The sequence below is a fragment of the Siphateles boraxobius genome, unplaced genomic scaffold (genome assembly GCF_051911475.1).
Source record: "Siphateles boraxobius isolate OS27281-9 unplaced genomic scaffold, OSU_SipBor_1 1, whole genome shotgun sequence".
NCBI classification, from domain to species: Eukaryota; Metazoa; Chordata; class Actinopteri; order Cypriniformes; family Leuciscidae; genus Siphateles; species Siphateles boraxobius.
In genome coordinates this window covers 20,846,892-20,874,252 of record NW_027508699.1, presented here as the reverse complement: position 1 = coordinate 20,874,252, position 27,361 = coordinate 20,846,892, and the positions used below count along the sequence as shown (strand labels likewise).

General features: G+C 40.9%; 1 protein-coding gene across 2 annotated transcripts; it reads right to left on the bottom strand.

The window, feature by feature from the left end:
* Nucleotides 1–120: 120 nt before the first annotated feature.
* On the bottom strand, nucleotides 121–24,747 carry palm1b (paralemmin 1b). Of its 2 annotated transcripts, none has more exons than XM_077228336.1 (7): nucleotides 24,337–24,747; nucleotides 17,894–17,939; nucleotides 12,169–12,249; nucleotides 2,551–2,672; nucleotides 2,376–2,445; nucleotides 2,235–2,256; nucleotides 121–1,865 (listed from the first exon to the last, which is right to left on the bottom strand). In XM_077228336.1, exons 2-7 carry the CDS (start codon nucleotides 17,936–17,938, stop codon nucleotides 1,459–1,461), a joined length of 747 nt encoding a protein of 248 aa, XP_077084451.1. In that variant the 5' UTR covers nucleotide 17,939; nucleotides 24,337–24,747; the 3' UTR covers nucleotides 121–1,458. The 2 variants fall into 2 exon arrangements, with proteins under 2 accessions (XP_077084451.1, XP_077084461.1); XM_077228346.1 differs by having other exon boundaries at nucleotides 121–1,862; nucleotides 24,337–24,742.
* Between the last annotated feature and the right edge of the window lie 2,614 nt (nucleotides 24,748–27,361).

The following is a 27,361-nucleotide window of genomic DNA, read 5'->3' as shown; positions in this document are numbered from 1 at the left end:
GTTCTTTTTTCACAGAAACTCTGTGCATTGAATAGAAAGTATCATCATCTTGTCCCTTGGCAAAACTGATTGTAGGTGAGGAAAATTACCAAAGAATTACCAATACATAACTGTAAACAATTTTTTTGTTTTGTTTTGTTTTATTGTCATTGTTCCAGTTTTAAACACTTGGACCATAACAGGCATTGGCCATATCAATAAAGCACCTTTAACTCATGACATAATCTGAAATCCACAACACATACTGTCTTACAGGAAATGAAATAATTCATTAAATTGAAATATTATAAAGACAGCAAAACTACATTTACAAAGCTGTTCGTCTTGGAATGGTAAACATGTTTTAGACCCCAGGCTATTGAACTTGAATTAACACCAATGAATGATTCATTATTGGGGATAATCTGCCTGAACATTGAAACACGTTGGACTCTTTTTTAATTGAGGGCAACTTACAGCAACCCATTTAACACCAAAAACCCTCAACTTCAAACAATGCATTTTTTTCCAAATGATATTAAGATATATTTTACATACTGTAAGAATACTTTTTAACAATATGGACTACATGTGTGTAATATGAGGCATTGCAATGTTATTACATTTTCAAAAATGAATATTGATTATAATATCATCTAACAATGTTATTCTTCGTCTAGAAAAGAGAATGAGTTTAAAATGAGTCATTTTGTACATAGTATTTGGCCTTTAAAACGTGATTTACTGTTAAAGCAGATAGCTGCTGTGGTTATAATTGGGCTCCAGGGGAAATTACAGCAGCCTGTTTTATACAAAATGATTAAATGTATTCTATCATAGCATGTAGAGTCATAAATAATTGGATCATATTTACAAACATATTGGTCTACTGTGAGGTGTAATGCAGAATGTATGACTGTGGACGAAGACTACATGTACCAGTGTTCACAGTGGTCTGAGATGATTCAGCAAAACAATAAAAATAAAATAATAATAATAAAAACAAAGCAAAACGCTCAAAATATATATTAAAAGCATAACATTGTAATATCAATATAGTAATTTCTTCTCAGTAATAAAGTAATATCTTAGAAACACAAATGTATATGGGAGATAAATAGCTAGTTCATATTTTGAGACGTTCATCTTATTTTTCTTAAAACAAAATAAGGGTGAGGACCACAAAGATGTTCTTTTAACTACGTTGTTGTCTAAAGTGGAGTCTGTTGTGGTCCTCATTTTTCAGTTCTTCAACAAGTAAAATACTGGACTTCATTACATAATGAAAATATATGTATATATAGATATATAAATGTCAAGACAGAAATATAGAAAAATATTAATAGAAATAAAAAAAGAAATACATACTAGACAACAAAGGTTAATTCTAAGTATACGGGGTATACTTATTCATTGTTGCGTTATGGTCAGGGTGTCAGTTTTCCGCCAGTGTCTAAACTTCAGGGTGAGCGGTCGCACTCACATGACTGTGCAGCACTTGCACGGCTGCTTTTCTTTCGAATTGCCCTCTTCTTTCGATTCCTCCTTCTTGGCCTCGTCCTGAGCTTTGTCAGGACTGGAGGCACTGCCGTTTGGTGGGGCCTTGTCCTCTTTGGCCCCTTCGTTTCCACCTTTGTTCTCACCATCCTCAATGACCACAAATTCAGCTTTGACTGTCTCCTCTATGCCCAGTGCCTTCTTGGTCTCGGCCTCATCCTCTACATTCTTGTAGCCCATGAACACCATGGTGATGGGATGCTCTGCGCTGGCATTCTCAATAGCTACATCAGGGTTGGTGCACTGCAGCTTTGCCTCAATGCCTGTGATCTGTTTCTTGCTATTTTGATCTGCATTAGGACTGGGCTGCTGTATGCCATTCTCAACTGCTGGGGAAAGAGAACGAGATTCATTCAGCTTCACTACTGTTTATGCCAAATGTGAATAACCAGTTATTAAGTTCAAATGAAATATTAAGTATTTTTATTTTTCAGGAGCTGCTATTCAGTACGTATTAATAAGCCTATAAAATGAACATTCACTGAACTTTTCACCCGGTTCACTGTTCGACCCGGTGGCTCTTTCACATGACAACAGTGAAATTACTGTCATAGTCCCCATAATTGCAAACAAACTGATAACTGTTTGAAACAAGGCAATCCTTTTTAGTCATATTCCATTTTGTGTAATACCATGTGAAAACAGAGAATGATGGAGAACTAAAAATATTGAAATATACAAAGTATCTTGACACTCACCCTTCACTGGACCATCAGGTGCCTAGCAGAGAAGACATATGACAGAAAGTCAGTATTATCATTGCCATTAAAACCTTAATGAACTAAACTGAACAGATATGCAAATTTAGTTAAAAGCATATTGAGTAAACTTAACCTTACATTTTCATTGCCCTGTTCTCCTTTTTTCAAAGGCACGCCAGTCTCAAGCTCATCAATCTCCTGTTCTAGTCTATTAATAACAAAATATGTATATAAGTAAACATTGACTACATGCAGCAATGTATTCTAGATTTTTGTATGGAAGGTATAAAAAAGCTAAATGACTGGTCTTAACCTGAGGATGGTCTGTTCCAGTAGTTTGGTCTTAGCTTCATCCTCTTGTAGTTGTTTCTGTGCCTCGTCCTCTCCACTGGATGGCGCTCCGTCCAACAGCCATCTCTCTCTCAAAGCCTTTGACTGTCAAAAAAGGCCATATAGCTTATATTTCTTTTTAGAGGAGTTAAACTCACTTAAACAACAGTTAACATCAAAAACATCTTGCAAATATTGTACTTATATACAGTATATATATACACACACAGTATTGTGCAAAAGTCTTAGGTAGGTTAGTATTTTCACCACAAATAAAAAGATTTTAAGCCAGTTATTTATATATTTTGTTGTAGTGTGTCAGTAGGAAATAACAGTTTACATCTCCAAACATTCATTTTGCCATTAATTGTAATAATCCAGTGAGATGTTTGTATGCACAAGGAGTCTGACCACAGCTGGTATGATCCACACGGATATCTGATCTCACCATCATCAAGAAACAGAAACAACTGACACAGAATAAATCCAGAAGAACTGCGGCAACATCTCCAAGATGCTTGAAGAAACCTACCTAAAAAAAACAAGAGCAAGTGTACCTGGACAAAAGCTGTTTTAAACTTGAAGGGTGGTCACACCAAATATTGATTTGATTTAGTTCTGTGGTTCTCAAATCTGTCCTGGACTACCACCAGCCCTGCACATTTTGTTTGTCTCCCAATATATGGCACGTCTTGCAGTCTCTACTAATGAGCTCATGGGTTGAATCGGGTGTGATAGATTACGGAGACATACAAAATGTGCAAAGCTGGTGGTACTCCAGGACAGGTTTGAGAACCACTGAATTAGTTAATAGAAGTTAATTGATAAATAAAATCTACGTATTTATGACATTATTTTTGAAAGCATCCTCTCTTTACAGCACTCTTTACAGTTTCAGTATTTTCAGTTTCTTCATGTAATCTCAGTTGGACTCAATGATGGTGAAATCAGATCACACTACTGTTCAAAAGTTTGGGGTCAGTAAGAAAAAAAAAATGTATTCAGCAATGATGATCAAAAGTGACAATAAAACATTTATACTGCTAAAAAAGATTTGTTTCAAAGTTGATGTTCTTATGAACGTTCTATTCATCAACAATCCTAAAAAACTGTATCATAGTTTCCACGCAAATATTATGCAGCACAACTGTTTTCAACATTGGAAATAATATTGAATGAATAATTAATAATCTCTTGAGCACCATACCATCATATTAGAATGATTTCTGAAGGATCATGTGACAGTGAAGACTGGAGTAATGATGCTGAAAATTCAGCTTTGCCATCACAGGAATAAATTACATTTTAAAATATTCAAATAGAAAATTGTTGTTTGAAATTGCATTATTACTTGCATATTACTGTTTTTACTGTATTTTTGATGAAATAAATGCAGCCTTGGTGAGCATAAGTGACTTATTTAAAAAATCATTAGTAAATATTACAAACCCCAAACTTTTGAACAGTAGTATATCTACAAAAATATATATCATGGTCCCTAATTGCTTAATATTAACAAAATGAGCTCTTGAAAATTAGATTATGATAGTCTGATTCATTGTTCTGACGACGTAAACATATCTGGACCATTAAAGTTAGTGTAGCACATGACTATTAGCTGTCCATTAGTTTTTCACTTCAGGGCATTCTCCATGGCAGCTAATGCAAACTATGCACATTTCTGGATAGTGAAACATTTTGACAGGCGCCTGCTAAAACAGGGCTTCCTGACAGAGCTTCCAGACCATGTTGGTAAAAAACAGACAGCAGATAAGCAGAATAAGCCACTGCTGTCTGAAAAGAACATTTTCTGGCACAGGGGATGCAAGATATTTCGGGTACAAGCATAGGTGGCCCTAGAGATGGCACTGGACCACAGTTAGCAATGCAAGGCATCCTGGCACACTGGATGTCTATTGTGTTCTTAGAAATCTTAACCCGTTCCATCCAGTCACCTGTCATATGGATAAAAACAAAGACTGCCCTATGTTTCATTAAGAAATGTCACATTAAGAAAGCAAAATGTAAAAAAACAAAGTCCTTCTCAATAAGCACGAGTGATCAATGGCATTAGAGTAAGCTTATTCAAGACAAACTAGTTTAGCATTACAAACTACTGCTGCCAACCGTGCTTCTATTCTTGCAGCAGAGACAGAAGAGGCTGTTAAACCTGCAGCAGATAAAAACACACATGTGCTGAACATCAAACAGTGAACCGAAGACCCACGATAGGGCCAAACCGAAGAGAAACATCACAGAGCGCTTGATAACACCTGTTGTTTAAGAGCAAAAAAAGGAAGCTGAGATAAAAATGGAGACGACATTATATGAGAATACATAAATAAATAATGAAGTTCGGATCACAAACTTTTACAATTACGTATATGAGGTTTTTGTTCTTCTTCTTTCATTCTTACATTGTCTACTGAACAGACGGTAGTGTCTGAGCTCCGCAAGGCTGAACATCTGTAAGATTCATTCAGACAGGCCTCTGGAGGAGAAAATGAAAGAAAGATATAACTAAGAGTGGGAAGAAAGAAAGAGGGGGAAGGTGAGGTCAAGAACAACAACAAGAAAATAACAAAAGCATGAGGAAGAAGGTCAATGGACAAACAAGAGACCTTTTCGGACAAGAAGGAAGACAATGGTAAAAAAAAGAAAACAATTAAAAAAGAAGAAGACAGCAGAGGTGTTCACTAACAGTGAATCACACAAGCAGCACAGGATCCATCACTGTATTGCAAATGGGCCGGTCTGTGGATGTTCGAACTTTTTTCCTTCAACCAGCCCAGCCTACTGGGAAATGTACCATTGCTCTCTGTAGCAAGTCCATCCTTACTGGTACCCTCTTTATCACTATACTCAAGACATTTCTTATAGCAAAAAAATGTGCGCAATTAGTATTTTAAAGTCAAATGACCTAAAATATTAATGAAAGTACACAAGAAAAACAGATTCGCAGAATGTCAAAAAGAGCCATTCGTAGAAAAAGCACAGTCACCTGAACTAAAAAGACTAACTCAAGGCAATTACTGACATTTTTGTGTACAGTCTGAAAATTACCAAATGGAAAAACACCCTTTAACATTAGATCTTACTATTTATTTTGCTTTCTCAAAACTCTTACCTACTCCCTTTTCTTATGAAACTGGGCCAGTATTAAATGTGATCCTTCACACAGAATTAGCAACAAGTTACTCGATTTCATATAATATCTTGTGACTTGTATACATTCAAAACAGCCCAAACTGACCCTCTCCTGCTCTCGTTCTCGTCCCTCAGCCCCCACCCTCCGCTCTGGCTTTGTGACCGCAAATTCTGGCATGGTGACAGATATGCTGACATCACCACATGTTCACACCCATCCACATGCACACGCAATACAATCCCAGCACAGAGGGGAGGACAAAGGATCTGAGTCTCGCTCAGTAGGAAACTAAGGCCTGTTCCATTGTTCCCTATTGAGCAAAATCCCTTGTGCACAAAAAACAATGGCAGGTATAAAACTAACAAACAAAAAATATCACGTTGTGACAGATAACAAAAGGGAAACAATCGCCTTGCCGGATATTTGGGAGCTGAGGATAGGCACGCAGGCAAACTATTTTTGACCATGGATCCTCTGCAGCAGAACTTTAGGATTTGCATACATATTTTGGCCTGAATTATGAAAATAATTGTGGTAATAATGTATGCAGCCATCCAGAGATAATTGTGTAATCATAAAAAGAATGACATATTCCATATACACACCCATTAATTAACTGTTCATATAACCTCCTGATTGTTTAGATTCTGTCAAATAATAAATATTACACATAATGTAGTATTGCATGCATTTAAAATATATGGCCATGAATAAATCTGTCACATGAGTGTCTCTAGTCATGGATGTGTGCAAAAGTGAGGTTCTGATCTGTCAAGTTACATCTATCCACTTGTGTTTATTAGTATTATTATTATTTATTGTTAAAATACTTTCTCCTACATTGTAAACCCTAATGTTGTCATTGATAAAGCAATGTTATCGTAACTTAACATTACTTAAAATAAAATGTTTGGGCATCATAACTCATTTGGCAGCAAAATCAGTTGAATTTTATTTCGATGGTCCACTAAATCAGCTAACTCTCATTAGAGTATTAGTAGACTGAAGTAGACTGTTAGATTAGGGTTAGTAGAATAATTTAATTATTGGAAAATCCTGAATAGTGCACCTTTAACCGTCTTATAGGTTGTGTATATTTATGTAATATGCAAAGTGTTGTAAATAAATAATATGAAAATGTTTAAAACATAACTGCACAGTTCTGTTAAATGATAATGTTCCCCTCTTTAGTTAACTGTTAACTAAAATATCCACAAAATTAAAAACAAAACACTGAAATAAGAGCATGCAATTTATTTGTCAATCCGATACACGTGAAAGTTATGTTCGCTACTATAGACTTTAGGTAGCCCGGCCCTTTTTCAGCACTGCACTCGTTGTGTTATGTCTTCCGGTTTGCATTTCCACAGCATGAAGGTAAGATCGTACGGATTTATGATTGAACTGCTCGTTTTGAAATGATAACTTTTGTTAACTCTACAGTAAGTCAGTCTACTTCACTATGGAGCTAGAAATGTGTCTTTATTACATGCGAGAAAATAAATGATCTGAGAGAAAAAAAAAGTTAGAGAGAAAAAGTTATCACACTGATAGCAAACAAGCATTTCATGAGAAAAAATATTTGAGAGAAAAAGTTTTCATACCAATAGCGAAAAATAATATTTGAGACTAAAAAAAGTTTTGAGAGAAAGTATTTTCTCATAGAACATAAAATCTTTTTTTTTTTTTTACAATTATTTCTGAGAAAAAAAATCTCTCTCAAAATACTTTGAAAAAGAATCTCAAATATATATTTTTTGCTATCAGTGTAAAAACATTTTCTCTCTCTAAAAAAAAAGTGTTTCTCTCAAAACGCTTTTCTTTGCTCTCGATGCAATTTTTTGCTCTCCTGTCAGGATTTTACTTTAACTGTGAAAATTATGTCATGGGCGGGGCCACGTTCTTTTATTCCTATTGGAACGTTCCTATTCATACTTTGCAGTCACGTGACTGCCATGGATACCTGGCGGGCAACAAACGCTCACAAGATGGCCAATACTACAATCAATTATATGGTGAGGCTATTTTGTTTCCATAGCACATTAACAAAACGTTTAATGACACTAATAACACTAAAAACAATACAATTACTAAATATGAATATTATCACTAAAATGATATAGGCCTAAAGACAGTCTTTATTTCACGCACAGCACAACTCTGCCATCTGTGAAAATCAAAAGCAGCTTCAAAAACTTGTTTAAAAAGTTAATGTAGGTCCACAAGAGAAATATTAAGCCAGTAAATTAAGATAGTCGTCACCACCATCGTCTCTGAGAGAACGCGGCGTTAATGCAGCGACAGATGCTGAAAGCTCAGTTCTTTTCAACTTTCACTTTCGGGGAATGAGCGCGTTTACATGCACGTTCTTAACGCGATTATGCTGAATAATAGTGCATCCAATTGCACAACAACTATCTGGCATGTCGTTACACCTCAAAACACCAACTTTTGTATAAGATCCTTAATATACAAGATCCTTGATTAGTTTACTGGGTTTCCTTGCTAGAGAACGACGTTCTTGCCCGCCAGCCAGTACTTGTGACGTCACGTGCAAAGTATGAATTGGCCATTTGGCTGAGCATCGTCTTGTCTTGGGAGTCGAACTGAATCATTACACCATTGTTCGCGTTCCGTTCACCTAGATAGAGGCTGTCTCTGCCTTAGTTGAGCACGCCACGGACACTCCAATGTTTGGGTAAGATGATGACACACACACAACTCGATGGGTAGCTGGCTGAGCAAGTTCAGCATCACTGAAGATTAAACATTAAAAAATAGCACTCATGCAAGTTTACCTAGCATGATGGCTAATTAATAATTAGCTTTACTAGCGATTAGCAAGCTAATAATATAAAACACATTCATTCATGAATATGAGTGCTATTTTTAATGTTTAATCTTCAGTGACGCTGAACTTGCTCAGCCAGCTAACATCCAGTTGTGTGTGTCATCATCTTACCCAAACATTGGAGTGTCCGTGCTCAACTTAGAGCTTAGATCGGGCCCAAAAAATCAAGACCGACCCTACCCGAGCCGTGCACGTTGCGTCCGAGCCCCGCCCGACACATTAACTATAATTATGAGCCCTAGCCGGATTTAAACCCGACCATTTTAATACGTGGGTCGTTATAACTGACGTTCTTGACTACTTTCTATGTTACTTTCTCCTCCTCCTCCTCTGTTCTGCACCTCCAAATACTTTCAAGTTAGCCTACGTGTCGCAATCAAACACATCAGCAGAAATGCTCCTGATAAATTATGTGTTATTAAAGCATTAACACACAAACCACTGTTATAACATAAAATCAAGCAGGCTACTGCGTGCATGGTTTGGCATGACTGAATGCACGCAAAGTGCGCTCCCTTAAAAATTCCTAAAGCTGACATCAGTGCATCGCGATCTCACACATCTCTGTTATTATCAATGAAGCTGACTGCACAATGAATCTTTCATAATATATACACTTTGCTTGTTATAATTAGAGGATTTGCCGGCATACAGAATTCAGCTCTGAATAAAACGTCAGTTTTGAGCGGTGAGCCGAGTCTATCTTAAATGCTTCTGATTGGCCATTGCGTTCAAGAAATCAACACATATGTCTGTGATTGGCTACATTGTTCAATGCTGCAAACATGTTATAAAACAAAACTCTGGCCTGTAAATCATTTGTATTTTGTTTTAGTTGTTCTTGTTGCTTTTCTGCAATAGATGAATAAAAATGTATTCGTTTTTATGTTTTATTCAGATATTTCTAGTTTGCGGGAGTCCCACGAATTGTTTTATTCTCCTGGAACCCACAGAGTGAGAGCATTACAGCCCACGCCTGCGCTCGCACTCGGCCATCAAATATAGTCCCGCGCTGCACTCTTTTGCGTTGGGAGTGCACGTCTCTAGATCAAAGGCCCGGCCCGGCCCGAGGATGGTGACGGGAAACATCGGCCCGACCTCGGGCTCGGGTAGAGAATCTAAACTCTAATACTGCGTTCACACCGGATGCGAATAGCGCATCAAATTCGCACCTACCGCGTCTAGTTATATGCTTGACCCCTTTGAATCCATTCGCGCGTCAAGAGCGAAACCCGTTGGCGGCCATCTTTTTTATGTTGATAGAGCATTCACCGAGAGAGTCACAGCTTTGTATTTGCTCTGGAGAGCAGAACGGCGGCGTAGGGGTCATCGTCGCCGTATTTGTGTCCACCTGACCCTTCAACCCAGTGTGGCGAGTTTCACCATTTGCTCGCTCCAGGAGCTGCGCCTGGATGACGGCCGCTTTCAGCGGTACTTCCGCCTGTCCCGCGCCCAGCTTTATGACCTGTTGTCCCGCATCGGAGCGAGGATCACCCTCGCCCTCATCCACCTAATCTGTCATTTATTTTTGTTTTGATGATGGAGCCAGCCTCCAAAAGTGATTAATCTGTCCTGTGATTTTTTTCTCTCTCACACACAACACTGTCCAGACATGAACTTATAATGCAGTATGTTTGTCTTCACATTATAATAATATTTAATATAATCTAGATATGGAATAAATAGCATTCAATACAAAATGAATGTCTATATATTGAAATCAAGTTTTATGTGATAAAATAGTTGCTTTGTTGTGCATTAGAACCATTACAAAATAATGTATTGAAGCATCCAGATACTTCACCACGTGACAGCAGCAAGCAGCTAGGCTCCTGATTGGTTAACTCGGCGCGAATTGACGCCAAAGTTCAGATTTTTCAACTCGGGCGGCAGACGCGAATTCGCGTCAAACGCGTGAATGCACAAAATGCACCATTCGCGCGTAACGCGCCAGACGCTCAATTCGCGCCATTCGCGTGAACTTGACGCGCGAATGAGGCGTATTCGCGTCTACCGCGCCGCGCTCCACGCCTCATTCGCGCCGCAGGAATTTTTTACGCGCATAACGCGTCTTTGCATTGACTTAACATTGAAATCACTCGCGCCTGACGCGCTATTCGCGTCCGGTGTGAACGCAGCATAAGGCAGAGGAGGCATCTATCTAGGTGAACCGAACGCGAACAATGGTGTAATGATTCAGTTCAACTCCCAAGACAAGACGATGCTCACCCGACTGGCCAATAGGAACGTTCCAATAGGAAAAAAAGAACGTGGCCCCGCCCAATACATAATTTTCACAATTGAAGCAAAATCCTGACACGAGAGCAAAAAATTGCCCAGAGAGCAAAGAAAAGCGTTTAGAGAGAAGCACTTTTTTTTGAGAAAATGTTTTCACACTGATAGCAACAAATATATATTTGAGATTTTTTTCCAAGTATTTTGAGAGAGATTTTTTTTCTCAGAAATAATTTTAAAAATTTCAAATTTATATTTTTTTTATGTTCTATGAGAAAATACTTTCTCTCAAAACTTTTTTTAGTCTCAAATATTATTATTTTTTGCTATTGGTGTGAAAACTTTTTCTCTCAAATATTCTTTTTTCTCTCAGATCATTTATTTTCTCGCATGTAATAAAGACACATTTCTAGCTCCATACTTCACCAGCTAATTACTCTTAGACAGTGATTCTCTGCCGTATAAGGTCTATAGCAACAGTAGACTCCCAGGTGTTCTTTCTTCTAGAATTATAAAATGATGTTATTAATGGATTGACTATAAATAAAGGCTTTAGATGACATGATATTGCAGTCAAAAGTCTATCATAAATGCAAAAATGGATATTTATGCCAAAATGCATAAATGCTCCTATGTCATAATCAAACCGACGCTCTTGAACTCAACTAGTCAGGGTTTACAGTGTATCCAGGCTTAATGTTTTTAAATTTAAATCTAAACAGAATGGAGTGAGGCTGCATTTTTGCTTTGGAAACAAGTTGAAAAACTCTTTATTTTTGCTCTTCCATTTGGTGCCTCTAGCTGTGGACAAAATACAGACTGCAGCTTTAAAAATGTTTTTTTTTTTACCAAGGCAGATAGATAGTTGCTATGACGACTACTTTGTACATAGAATGAGGATTAATTAAATATTTTAAATTATTTAAAAATTGCAATAAAAAGTTAAAGGTTCTCATGATTCCAGAGAATGTACATGAGCCTTTTAAAACTGAGCCTTTAAAAAAAATTTGAGAGGGCCTGACTTACCATAACAAGGCAGAACTTTACTTAAAGGGAGGATACAGATTTTTTCCCTTGTCCCCTCAAACAGGAAACTGCTGTTAAAACTCCCCCTCTCCTTTCAGCAACTTTAAAATCTCGCAAAATCGTTCTCACATTATGAATTTCAACAATAGAAATTTGTAGTGTGTGTGTGACCAGACAGACAGTAAATTACAAAAGGAAGATACGCCACGACACTCTGACTCTTAACCTCTGTGTGAACTGTTAACTCTCTGACTCTGACAGCAGTAATGATGACACAGGGACAATGACAAACACACACCTGCTCGGCTTGTGAAAACAGTTCAGCTGTTATGTCTTGATACCTTGAGATGCTGGAGTTGTCTGCGGTCATCCTCCAGTTGTCTTCTTTTGTTCTCAATCTCAGCCTCCCTCTTTCTCTTCTCCTAAAAAGAGACAAAATATTAAACTGCTGAAATATATCAAACTTCTCAGTAGACAAAATCAAATAACTTCTGTGCAAATCTCAATTAACAAAACTGATTTAGTTAAACAAATAGTAAAAATCCTTTATTATATGAGTTACAATCATGTTGTTTCAGTATCATGAGATATTATTCTTTTTATTAATATTTTAATATAGGATTTATTTTTATATTTACCATTTTCTTTTTCACTTTATTTAGAGTTTTAGTAATTTTGCTGTGCTTTTGTCATTTTTTTTTTTTTAAATATGTCTATATAGTTTTTATTAATTTTATTTCAGTTTTAGTTAGTTATTTTAGTACATAAAAATAGTTCGGCAACTAGCTGAAATAAAATAAGTTCCCTTTCGTTGTCACTCCGAGTTACGTCGGATGACGACGAATGGGGTTTCGCTTAGAACACCTATCGACTTCGAGTATTTGAAAACGAGCCAATGGCAAAGAAATGCCATGGGTCTGCGGAATTTGCATAGCGTATCTCCGCCTTACCTCGTGGGTATAAAAGGAGGACGCCGGCAACATGCAGATATGTTTTTCGCTTCGGAGCCAAGAGTATTTCTTCACTCCACAGTCATCTCTGACTTCGCTCTACGAGACGAGCTTCTCTCTCCGGTGTTGGTGTGACGGCGATCTGCAGCGAGCTCACAGTGCCTGCTGATCTGTGCAGTGATCTGCCAGTGTGTGTGTGTGTGTCTCCCTGTGTGCTTCAACATCGCAGAATTTTTTTCTCCTCTCATAAAAGAGCTTGCACGCGGCACGTCTTTTTAAAGACGGCTCGCCCGTGCATTTCTGGTTGCAGCGGACTGGTATCGGACTCTGATGGGCACGAGTGCTGTCTAGTGTGTTTGGGCTTTGATCATGCTTGAACAGCGCTCGTGGGTGACTCATGTTCTCGCTGGGAACGTGATCATCGCGTCATATATAGGTCGAGACTCTGTGAACTCGCAAGAGTGAGAGTCCCCTCATCCACCCCCTGATCTTCGGCTGGTGGCCAGGGTGACCTGAGGGTTACGGTCTGGATCAAGGCGCCGACTATGTGTCCGCGACCCCATCCACCCTCTTCAATGACGGTGCCCGCTAGTGAACTGCTGATTCACGAGAGTCTACCCTGGTGGCCCGGGTGTTTCAGTTGAAGCTACAGAGGAAGATGCCATGTCTGTTGCAGCATCACTAGGTGGGTTTGAGTCTTCTGGAAGTGAGGGCTCGTCACAGCTGCCACCTTTCGGTGTGCATACGGCTGTGATTGAGTCTGATCCGGAGATGACGAGTCTGAGCCGGCCATGCTTTCCTGGGACGATGGGTTTTGGGTAAGGCCGCCGACCCTCGTCCACAGTAAACCCCAATACCTCTCTTACCGGACGTGCATGATGAGATCTCGAAGTCCCAGAAGACCCCCTTGTCTTCTCGGGACCGCTCGCTGATCTCATCCGCCTTTCCTCCCCTCGATGGGGCCGCTGCCCATGGGTACACTGGGGTCCCCCCGGCTGAACGCTCTGTTGCGATGCTATGTGTCCTCAGAGTGCTTCTTCTCGGCGCAATCCTAAGCACCCGCCCGTGGCCTGTAGTTTTTTGTCTACGCTTGTGGCGAGATCCTATAGCGCCACGGGACTGGCAGCCGCCTCACTGCATGCCATGGTCATTCTGCTGGTCCACCTTGACCCAGATGCTCATGGACCTGCACGAGGCCGGGACTGACCCAGGGCTCTTCACTGAGCTGCACGCCGCCACTGACCTTGCTCTCCGAGCGACGAAAGTGGCCGTACGCTCCCTGGTACAGGTGATGCTCACCATTCTGTGGCTGAACCTGTCTGATGTGCTGGATGTCGCGCGGACCCGTCTGTCCGACATTCCCATATCCCAGGTCGGCCTCTTCGGCGGTGCGGTTGAGGGCTTGCCCAACAGCTCTCAGCCGCCCATGAGCAGACTGACGTTGATTCTGATTCTTGAGACGGGCTCCTCGGGGATGGAGCACACTGAGGTTGATTCTGTCCCGACGGCCCCGCCGTCCGCTCAGATCCCTCGGTCTGCCCACCGCCGAGGGCGCCCCCCCGTTCACCCGGGTCGGCTCTGGAGGCCGCGGTCGGACGCCACAGTCCTCTCCAGCCCCGCCCCCCGCAACACGCCGGGTTAAGCGGCGCTCTTGAGATGGGCTCCTCAGAGATGGGACTCAGTTCTTTCCAGGAGTTGGTAGCAGGACCATGCGTTTTCCCTTGGGAAGGGCCGGGGAAGAATCCTTATTCTCCAAAGAACTGACTCTCCCGTCTCTGAGCACAGAGTGTTCTCGGACGTCTCAGAGCGCCGCCCACAAGCCGTGCTCTCCTCGTCCCCCTCTGTCCCAGAGGTGGTTGACACGGCGTGCCGTCCACGGACCGCTTCGCCCCTGTCCCTCTCTGTCGTCAGACCCCTGGCAGAGCAGGCCCCCGCGGGACGAACAGCCTGGTCCTCCCCTGGCCCCCTCTGCCAGGGCGCGGTTGCTAACTGTGCCCCCACATCGGGCCGCTATGCCGTCCACGTCTGGGCCAGTTACTCCACTTTGCTGCCCCTCCGGGGGGACGCCTGTGGTTAGCGTGATCCCGCTGGTTCAGTTCCTGGGAGCCTGGTTAGAGCTTCCCCGTCTGTCCCGCTGAGTCGCACTGAACCTGCAAGCGCTGCCCCTGGAGGAGGCAGACCCAGCCTTGCACTGCTCTGTCCAGTACGCGCTCTCCACGCCTATGTAGACAGGAGGCAGTGTTTCAGGACCTCAGACCAGCTCTTTGTCTGTTATGGTGGGAAGCTGAAGGGAAAGGCTCTCTCCAGGCAAAGGTTGTCTCACTGGATAGTGGACGCCATTGCCTTGGCATACCAGCAGCAAGGTCGACCGTGCCCCCTTGGTGTGACTGCCCACTCCACCTGGAGTGTGGCGTCCTCTTGGGCTCTAGCGCATGGCGCCTCGCTAACAGACATCTGAAGAGCTGCAAGCTGGGCGACACCTAACACATTCGCCAGATTCTACAATCTCCGAGTGGAGCCAGTGTCCTCTCATGTACTCGCTTCAACCAGCTAGTACTGGATCCGCTCAGGTGTCTTCGCTTGCTCGCCATTCCACTCCACGGACTGGATACGTGCTATATTATCCTCAGGTGAGCTTCTCCGAAAGCCCTGAGTTCCTCCAGCACTCCTGACGTCGGTGCCAGTGTCTATTGCAGGCGCGTCGGCTAGGTGCCTCCTGTGTGCATGGTCCCTCCTCTGAGCGACCCCCACATGTGTATTTCCACTGTAAGCCTCTCTGAGCATGTGTCTTTCCCTTGGCAAGCCACCTTGCCACCCCTGGGGTTGAAATATTCCACCTGCGGCTGGACACCCCAGTGTTCTCCATATGCATCCCTTTGGGTCATATGTGTATTTTCTAAGTCCCCCCCTCTGGGTTGGCAATAATTGCATATTTCCTCTAAACTATGGGATATGCTCCCCAGTGTACCTTGGTATTCCTGTGCTAGATAGGAGTCCTTCGTCCGTGCCAATCTCACGACAAGGATCTCAGATTTACGCAGGGCACTGGAAGACAGCCGAGAAGGTGGCGTGATTAGACGGGTAACCCCATTCGTCGTCATCCGACGTAACTCGGAGTGACAACGAAAGGGAACGTCTCGGTTACGTATGTAACCCTCGTTCCCTGAGTAGGGAACGGAGACGTTACGTCTTCCTGCCACTTTCCGCTGTACCGCGGGGATCGCCTGAGCTCAGTCTTGGCTCCTCAGCAAAGAAACATATCTGCATGTTGCCGGCGTCCTCCTTTTATACCCACGAGGGAAGGCGGAGATACGCTATGCAAATGCCGCAGACCCATGGCATTTCTTTGCCATTAGCTCGTTTTGTAATACTCGAAGTCGATAGGTGTTCTAAGCGAAACCCCATTCGTCGTCATCCGATGTAACGTTAGGGAACGAGGGTTACATACGTAACCGAGACGTTTTTTATATTTTATTTTATTTTATTTGAGTTAACTTTAATCATTATTTCCAGCAACAAAATTGTTTTTAATGGTTTTAGTTATAAATTTGACTACATATATATTTATTAAAATATAAATATATACTATTTATTAATATAAATACATTTACTAACAGGTCTGATTCACATTTTTCTGCTCATGCAACAGCTTACAGAAGAGGCCAGTCAAGCACCTTTTCTATTTTTTACAGTAGCTGCAGATAACACCTGTGTAGTAGCCATAGTGACAGTGACTGAAGTAAATATAAAATATTTTGACTTACATAACACCAGAAAGTTCTATCTTAATAAAAACGTTATTTAATAAACAAGTCCAATTGAGGCGCAGAATGTTTTTCTAACTGAATGTATAGTGCAGCCTTTGAGTGATGCACAGGTAACAAAACTGAAAGGAGAAGCTCAGATGGAAGACAGTGACTGGATCTAAAACCTTCCAGTGACACGAAGCCGTATTTAGCGCTTTAAAACAGGACTGATTGCTGTATTCTGCGGCTATCTGAAAATACTGTACACAGAGTTTCATTAAACTGAAAAGCACAACTCCCAATAAAACTCTTGACCATGCACATTCATCCAGGAAGTCTCCACTTCTCAGAAGATGGATGAAGGGAAACAGCTGAAGGCACATTAGTCTGGTTTTTAACAAACAATGCAAGGCCCATCAATAATTAAACACAGAGAAGTGCTTTAGTGCTGATGGCTGGACATTCATTAACCATTATAGATGGTCATTGACATTCTATAGGACCATAATGCCTCATGAGACTAACATCACTTAGACCTTCCGTGCATCTAAACTGTATCCTCAGATTTGTCCTCATGCTAATCCTGTGTGATTAATAAATTCTGAAAGCTAATCATATATACTAAGGCTTATTCATTTATTTTGATGATTTTAAAAAATATATATATTTTCGTATATACTACTGTTCAAATGTTTCGGGTCAGAAAAATTTTCTTAGGCTAACCAAGGGGCCAAAGTTGGCATAGTACATTAGCATAAAAAGTCTCTTATGCAAACCAAGGTTTTATTTGATCAAAAATGCAATAAAATAGTTATATTGTGATATCTTATTACAATTTAAAATATTAAGATTTATATTAAAATGTAATATATTCCTGTAATTGCAAAGCTGGATTTCGGGATCCTTTGATGAACAGAAAATTTAAAAGAAACGCCATTTATTTAGAATAGAAATCTTTTGAAACATTATAAATGTCTTTAATGTCACTTTTGAACAATTAATGCATACTAAGTTGCATTAAATAAAATAATGCAAGAATAAAATTTCCCATGCCTGGTGCTGGTGCACAGACTTATCAATAATGAAATTCATTATTTTTCATCAATTACTTTTAACTAGTTGTCCTAATAAAAATATTTTTTTCCATAAGAATTTGTAAAAAATAGGTTAAAAAATTTAATTTGTCATTAAAATAGGACACAATGTACTGTATAAATATGAAGGATTATAATGTTTTGAATTACGCATTGCATTAGATTGTGTTTTAGGTGTTAACGGAAATTTCCATAAAATTACTGGATCATGTCGTGGCAGAAAACTACCAGTACATTTTCTGTTTGTTTTTGTTTGTTTTTTTACAGTGTACTTACAGCAATGGCCCGAAGTCTCTCTTCCTGTGACAAAGCTTCAGACATCCTGCAAAAAATGCAGTAACAGGAGTAATTAGACCATTACATACCAAAAAAACATAGCATTTCTTCAAAGCATAATTTAACATTTTTGTCAATAATGCATGGCCAGATCCACACACACACACACGCACGCACGCACGCACGCACGCACGCACGCACGCACACACACACACACACACACACACACACACACACACACACACACACACACACACACACACACACACACACACACACACACACACACACAATTTCCTATTGAAGATTTTGTTCCTTTACCTGCAAAAATGAACATCTTGTATTCTTTCACAATGCATTACAGATGGACCCTGTTTTATGTCTACACATGTTGCGCTCCTGTAAAATATGAGCCCAGACTGTCAATAGTGTTTTAGACTTCTCTCCTTCGAGGGAAAGCAGGTCGGTAGGAATCGATAAAAGAAGTGGGGAGCTCTTTTTCTCTTCTCAGAAATCAAACTTCACATATGCACCGATATATATTGCAAATCTTTTTCACAGCACACCAGGCCAACAGCGATGAAGGGAGAAGTTATGAATGGCATGTAAATATCAAAAATGTTAACAGGCCTTTGCATTCCTCGCTAAATTGATTCCAGAACTCCAACATAAGGCTAAGGGAAGACCAACGTTGCTGGAGAGATTAGAAAGCAAACGCTTTATAATCTATTGGTTCCACTAGTTTAGTATGACTTTGATATGGGTATGAATACTGTAAAAAAGACACCAAAACTCTTATTTGAATTTATAATTCAAGGTGGCAAGGTCGAGCAATAACATCAATAGAAGCGGTCTAAACATGACCATCCATTTGTGGTTATACTAGTTTGCTACATACATTGCTGGGCATCCTGTGAGAGGGATGCAAAACATACCATGCATGGATAGAGGAAACTTAGAACAAAATATCAAAGGAAAAGGGACACATGGATAAAAAGAGGTCAACTATGGAATGGGAAGATGGGACGTGGAAGCCCATGATAAACCTGGCACAATGATGTCTTTTGTCAAAGCCTGTTTTACTGCAGGGTTTTGCTCTTGTCCACAGAGAAAGAGCTTCTCTCCTGAAAATGGCTGTAGGGGAGAGTCATCCAGCTGATTAGTGATCTCAATGGCCCACCCGAGCAGAGCCAGTCACATGTTCACTCCCTCACAGGGAATGTTTGTCGATATGTTATCTCTCTCTAAATTCAGACCTAAAGAATCACTCACAATGGAACTGATCATGCAAGATGAAATCTTAGCAATAGCTTAAGTAATTTACTTTTGTACATTCAGACCAAAGTATTATCTGTTGAATGATGGAATAACGGTTTAACTCAATCTCACCCCAGACCCATTCCTCAGTGTAAAATACTCAATGTTGCATTAACACATGCATTTTAAACCACTAGTGCAGATAGTCACAAAAGCAGCACTTGAGATCACGCCGAGGATGATTCATGGAGCAGTATTGCCCACTCATCAAAAGTGGAGCAACATGGACTTTAACAAAAGCAATAAGCAAATGATTCAGAGATAACAGTTGATGAACAGGACCCCACCATTCAACCAATGAAAAACTTTTCCAGGGATTGATTACTGGATAAAAACCTTTTTATCCAATATTTTTTGATTGATTTCCATAACTTTTCCAGCCCTGGATATCACAATTTAAGAATTCCGTGATGTTTCTAGATTTTCTATGACTTTGGGAAACCAAGTCTAACACCAAACGTCTCTGTATAATCTCTAGCATATACAGACACCTTTGAACTTGACCGTATTTAAATGGCCACTTCAGATGATTTTCACGAATGTGTAATAGTGTGTTAGTCTTGTTTCATAATCCTCTTCCACTCAATAACATGCACATAATCTTACCAGTTCTTTAGTGTGTGTGTGGGGGGGGGGGGGGGGGTTCAACTCATCGGCAATAAATTTAACTTGTTCTAAAACTTTATGCAAATTAAGACAGCACTGCTTCAGTGGTTTAGGAATGGAAGACTGAGGAGAAACTCTTTGAAAAGTTTCAACACCATGCAGCAATTTCCTTTCGCCACATCTCATTGACAGCATTGGAAAAGCACTTGGGAGTCCAGGAAAAACACAACGCTGGCCAGCTTTATCCAATCTGTGAAGTCTCCAGTGTGGGTGCACTTATCTTACAGCTTGTTTCCCCTCTCTAGTCCACTGCTGGGCAACACACTGAAGCCATGCTGTGACCTTTTCACTGGTTCACTCACTGGCCAACAAAAGTGTTTAAAATGCCAAAAGTGACAAAGAGCAGCCAATAGATAATCGTGGCTAGATTTCTACAGAGAAAAAAAAATGCATAAAAAACATGCCACAACATCAATCAAAGGCTTCCTTTATTGTGTATATGCAATAAACTTTGCTGTGACAAAAATGCCAGGTCCTATTTATGCATTGGGTTCCAATTACAAATTACAACGTAAATTACAAAAAAGCAAGCCCAACTTCATTCCTCAGATGCAGGAATGGTGATGTAAATCTCTCCTGAGAGTCCTTTTATTGGTAGATTTTAATGGCTTGTAGGATATACAACTCCAAAACATTGAGCAAATCATTCCATCTGGGTGGATAGTCAAAAAGTATTTATTTTATTTTTACTTCATTCCAAAGCATAACATCGTACTTTTTTTTGACTATTTCATAAAAGCACATTGTGGACAAAAGAGATGGATTAAAACACCAGGCGTAAATGGATACGTAAACCAGGCGTAAACCAAAACGCATCTTAATACCAGGTGTAAAAAGGGCAATTGATTCAGGGATCCAAAATGAGCCAAGAACAGGGATATCATCGGAACTTGAATGTGCGTGCAACTGATGGCACGAAAAGTAATTTGCTTATGAATTTTAGTATTGACTATTGTCAATGAAATCATATTTAGTTCATGACTGTCAGTTATTCAAAAACTAAATCTGTTGTAAGAGGGCAAGCTTTTTAAGCCCATTGAAATGCTTAAATGTGTGCATGTCTGCATTTGTGCATCACCGTCTGTATTTTAGGCAATATGACGCAAATGAATGCCTAAGCATCTTTCCCGCTGATGTAGCAGTTTCAAATGATATAAACTAGTAGGCTATATTTGTATTATGTTCCTCTTAAAATGTTAATGCAATTAGCCCCATGTGACGTCAGTACATTGTAATTTTATTCTATTATAATATGTCGCCACATATTTACAAAAAATAAGTATTTCCCCATTTTTAAAATACTTTACATTATTTAATGTATGCACTAATCTTTCTTAGTGCTAGCCACTGACTAATGCTGGCTAGTATAAATATATGGTTTGTCAATCAGTACTTTTACTTAAGAAACATTGAAAATGAGTACTTTTACTAGAGTAATATTTTATTAGGCTATCTGTACTTTAACTCAAGTATGTGACTTGTGTACTTTGTCCACCACTGCATTTGAAGGGATTCTTGTTACTGCAAATTGCAGATGTTCAATCAGTAGTGAAAAAGCAGTTTAAGAAAACAGTATATATTAGAAGCTTTCTGATGGCAGTTAAGAAACTAATGAGGGGACATCTGAAAAAAGCATTTTTTATTATTATCACAAATTATGCATGTTCAAGATATCAAAACTTATCCTCTAAGAGCTAATAAGGCCACCCGAAGAAACTCACGGACTGAAAGAAACACACTGTGTTTCATACCAAGTGCTATTTGATTGCAAGGAATGTGGGAGGGAGACTTGAGAAACTTCAACATGAGGATTTTGAGAAGGTCCAGCTTGGCTGGTAAAGGACAGCACCAATAGATTCATGCACTCCTTTTTATTTTAGACATGTCATGAGCCAGGGCCCAATCAACCATGGGGAAAAGAAAAGGAAGGGAGGATACCTTCTAAAGCTGTTAGCGCATGCATATATATATATTTCAAGCATATATAATGTAGGTCACACTTAATAGCTGGTAACGCTTTAATGGTCTCTCTCACTGTAACCTTCTTGTTCACAGTTAGAGATTTTAGAGATGACTGCCTTCACAAAACTGAAGAGTATTTTCCACCCTAAGCGAATGTAGTCCGTAAACACTTTAGTAAATGTTTAAATTGTAAAAAAAGTCTCCTGTAAATTGGCCATTTGTAAAAAGTGAGTCATTAAGTGTGCACTCATGTTTTGTATCAGTCATTAAGATATTTTCATAACAGCTGGAGTGGGCAGGAAGGGCTTGAATATATGAGGAGAGTTTGTTACGGGCAATTATCTGCTACAGAGTTCTGATAGAGAAAGGAAGATATAGGTGAGAGGTTAAAACATCAGTGACGATCCAGAGCTGTTCAATTTTAACCGTGTCAAACCACCGCAGCTGTCAGACTCTTTGTTGTTGGATGGCCAGTTGGCCACACCCATGAAGTGATCACTGTCACTTCACTTACAGCCATTTGCGTAATACCAATGTCATATTTAACATTTAACACTTAATGATGTTTTATTAACAAAGTTCGAGAGGAGCAGGCTCAGATAATTAACACGAGTGGAGAGCACTCAGCAATCAACAAAGAGGTGTGTGTGTATATATATATATATATATATATATTCAGCAGTCTCACCTCAATTCGTTGACAGTTTAGCAGCATCCCTATTTTCCAATAGTCTCTAATTATAAATGCTTCTCAGTAAGCAATGAGGGCTGGGGACACAGGCAGATAAGGGTTGCTGTGTTGGAAAACTGGCACAAACATTTTTTTGTGAGTCCTTTATTGGAAGCTTTAAAATTAAAAGTTTGAGCTAGTTTTAGTAGCTGTCAGTAGCATTTTTATTTAAAAACACATCAGCCACTTCAAAAATCATGTTTGAAGTATTGAAGTTTGAAGACTAAATGCAATGTATGCTGAATTAATGCAATCGGAATGAATGATGATGTTAGTAGAATATACACAAGGTTTCAGGGGCAAGGTTTAATAGTACTAAATAACTGGAGAAGACCTGCATACGTCACCAGAAAGAAGTCTGTTGTTTTCACCGGAAGGTCAGACATTTTGAATTAACAATACAAGGTTAAAAAAAACTTTTTAAAATGAAACACGCATGGATGAATTGTCCCCAATGAGATCTGTAACGTTTATTTAGAAAATAGATAGGCTGAATTTTCATTACATGCCAGCTTTAATAATTTTTAATATGTAGTAGGCTATTTTACATTTCAAGGGATTGCAAAACTTAAGTCCTTTAAACAATATTCACATTCTAGCAATACCTCTCACAACAAATATGTGAATGCCTCTGCAAGTGTTATTAACTTGTTTTAATTATAAATTAAACTACTTTAAACTATTCATAAGAAATTCTTTGAGAATTCTAATTTTCTAATTCTAAAGCTGAATTAAATTAAGAGAGCCCTCCAGAGTTTTTGTGCTTATTCATTAACTATTGCCATACCCTACGTATTATTTGCAAAATTCATAATGCACTGAATAGAGCACCAACCCAAATTTCAGAAGCACTCCATTGATTTTATTTTCCGGGAAGATGCGTTGGTGGCTCCAATGACCTAGTGCCTCAAATGTTCATGGAAGCGTAAATTTGACTCAGAAAGCTTTGGCATTGGATATGTGATACGGTTGACATCACTCTCCCATTTCCGCTTTATGTGCGTCTTGTTATTTATTCTCCACACAAAATGATACATTTCACAGTTATTAAAGATAAACAACAAAGTGTCTTACGTAATGTGTATACTACAAAACGCTTCATGGTTCTCGTCCTGCTCTTTGCGAAAATAAAGCGTTTCCAGCTGAGGAATGAACGCACGATGGACGCGGTGGGTGTGAAGATTTGACAGGGGGGATGTGGAAACGCATCGGAAACGCGTGCGTGGAAATTATTTTAAGTTTTCTGAACTAAAATGACCAAAATCCAATTGCATACCAAAATATTTAACATCATATGCTGCTAAATCCAGGTCTGCACGGCCATATTGGATCATCCCAGCCCGTTTCATCAGTAGGCTATATTACTAGATGTGGTTCTCCCACACCCGAGCACGTAGGCTACTGCTTCAACAAGGGGATGCGCTGCAAAACGCACCAGTGTGTTATTGGGCCATTACAGAAGGCTTGTGCTACAATTTATGTAAACATATGATGAAAGATACAACCTTTATATATATTATTAACCCATCTGTACTCTCTTCGAAGAGGTAAATGTCACTTATTTGGCATTCTACTTACATTCTACATTCTACATTTCAATCCTGTTATTTTCGCGGTTATTGCAATTAAGCCTATTCAAGACATTCAGACGATTTAAAGCGCCATTGCAAAAATTCAAGCCTACTATATCGACAAAGCAGAGATGTCAGGAAACAAAAGACAATAAAACCCGCAGGAAAATAACAACTGTTCTAAAATGAATACTTACTCAATGGCCAGACCCGCTCCCTTTCGATAGCGAATGTTTCTCTCGCGCCCGCTTAGAAAAAAACAAACCCCCGCTCGGAGGCGTAAACGACACAGGCGATCAATAGGACTGAGCTGCTACTATCTAATGATGGGCATTAATTCGGTTATTCTCTCGTGTTGCAAATACGGCTGTTAGCGAGAACGTGTGGTCTGTTTTCCGGGGAGCGGCGCTCAACCCCACGGTGAATGTGTTGTGGCGTCCCTTTGCAGCAGTAGCAGATCTCTCACATGGCTTCAGGATGGAGCGCGCGACTGTTGACTCCACAGCAGCCAAGCCTTTGTTTCCCGCGCGACACTTATTCCGAGAGAGTGTTTAGGGCAATGCTGGCTTCTCCTCCTCCTAGAGAGATGAGATGCTTGAAAACGCCTCCCTCCGGACACTTGAGGGGCTGTATAAACGATGTAGGGGTAGACTGAGTACAGTTGAGACACTTTTTGTGTTTTGATTTTTCACACAAAAATAGATACTGAAAAGAAATGAACATGACATGCCACATGACATTTCATTAGCTTGTAGACTAAGATATTATCAATCAATAATACCCATAAATAGTTTATATTTTTCACAATTTGCTCATAAAAATAAGGTGCTTTTTGTCTCAACTTTGTCTCAACTGTACCCATATGTGGTACAGTTGAGACAGTACCATGGTACAGTTGAGACACCCATGATGTAAAGGTAACTAAACCTTCATTGCAAATATAATAAAGACAAATAAAGAAAATAACAATTGGGGAACATGTTTATTTATTAATTCATTTTAAATTAATTAATTTTATTTAAATTAGCACTGGTTAAAATATATAAAACAGGAACAATATATTTAATATATTCATTAATAATACACAGTTTAAATATCACAAATATCAAATTTTATTTTCATTTGCGTCCTATACTGGCTAATTAGGACGTTTAAACTGTTATCATAACACTGAACAACTTAACAGTGTGTTTCCTAATAGAAATCTATCGGGGGTACAGTTGATACACGTGTGTCTCAACCATACCCCTCTGGCCACCTCGCACATTTCTCTAGATATTGCAATGATCTTGCATGACACAATATCATGAAATATGCCAGTTTTTAGAGCACAGAATAACGTTTGTGATGATACCAGTTCTCTTACGAGAGTATCTCTCGTATTCCGTAATATCTTACGCTATGGGGAAAACCTCTTTTCCACAAGATATTGAAGCCAACAATTATACTTAAATTTGAATTAATGTAAAACGCTGTGCGGCAGCGTGCAGACATAGGCAAGACGGCCCGTCACGTCCCGCCAGAATAGGCGTGGCCTTGGCCTATAAATACGCCCGACAGGCTAATACAAACTGACTTTCATCTCTTCAGCGAAGCACTACTGCATAGCTGGATCCGGAGTGAGAAGCCGCGCCGTTGACAGAAAGCCTTCTGCTGGACGAGCCTTCGAGCCTGAAGCCGCTGGCCTTCAACTCGCCACCTTCAGCCGCCGTACCTGCTACGCTTTCCGGCGTCTATATCCTTTATTGCTAGAGTGTGTGTTCGCCGCTGCAACTCACACTCTCACTGTTTATCTCTCCCTCCTAAAAGAGCTGCGTCTTTTTAAAGATGCAAAGGTCCTGAGGCTCGTGCCGAGCCACACTCAGCAACGGGGACCGTCACGTCATCTGCGTTTCCTGCCTGGGTGAGGATCATGCGGCTCTCGCTCTCGTCGACGGCGGATGCCCTCATTGAGAGCTATTGCCTATGGTGACTGAGGACTCGCCTGGCATCATTCTCAGAGCCTGCACTTCAGCCCGCTGTAGCGCCGCGCCGTAAAAAGCACCGTGCTCAGCGCGGTTCCGAGCCTTCTCCTCCCCGCCAAAGCTCGCTGGTTCGCCCGCCAGCTTCGCCGGCATCGAGTCGCTCACCGACGGACAACGGCCGCCGTCTGCCACCGCTTCCGCCATTGAGATCGACGAAACAGCCGAGGCCTGTTCTATCCTGGCATCAGACAGTGAGGATTGGGCGAGCTCTGTGGACCTCCCCCCGCTGCCCGCGAGCCTGCTCGAAAACGAGCTGGCATTGAATCAGAGCTGATGAGTCTGCTCTCTCAAGCCGTCGATAACCTCGGTCTCGACTGGGAGGCGCCCGCGCAGCCAGCGCGCAACCGTCTGGACGGATGCTTCCTAAAAAAGGACGACGCGCCGTCACACTCTAGACCCGCGCCTTTTCTTCCTGAGCTTCACAAAGAAGTCGCAAGGTCTTGGAACGCCCCCTTCTCGGCCAGGATACGTACCTCTGTCTCTGCTGCATTCTCCACTGTGGACGGTGCGAAAGATAGAGGGTACCTTTCTCTTCCTCCAGTGGAAGCAGCGCTGGACGGCGAGCGCAGACAGTGCTGCCATCCAAAGCCTGCCGAGTGACGTCAGCCATGCACGGTCGCGCTTAAACCGCCGCCGGACAAGCTGTGTCAGCGCTGCACACAATGGCCATATTGCAAATCTTCCAGGCCGACCTTCTCCGTAAAATGGACGAGGAAGGCGTGGAATTGATCAGCATCGCGGATTTAAGAAGCGCTACGGACCTGGCTCTACGCGCTGCGAAATCTGCTGCACAGGCGATGGGGCGGAACATGGCCTCTCTCACCGTGGTGGAGAGACACCTTTGGTTGACGCTGTCTGAGATGACGGATTCAGAGCGCGCTGTGTTTCTCGACGCGCCCATTTTGTCAGCGGGCCTCTTTGGATCTGCCGTCAAAGATTTCGTGGACAGATACCAAGAGGTTCAAAAGACATCACAGGCAATGAAGCACTTCCTCCCGAAGCGCTCTAGTTCCGTAGCAGGTCGCTCGAAACAGCCGTCTGCCTGGAGCTCCCAGCCGCAGCCTACACCACCCGCCGCCGCCGCCGCTTCTCAGCGCCGTCAGGCCCGAGAACAGAGACCGTGCTCTCGCTCTGCCGCACGCCGCCCCCCTCAGCGCGGGCCCCGGCCGAGGATTGAGATCAAGCCCGAGGTCCCAAA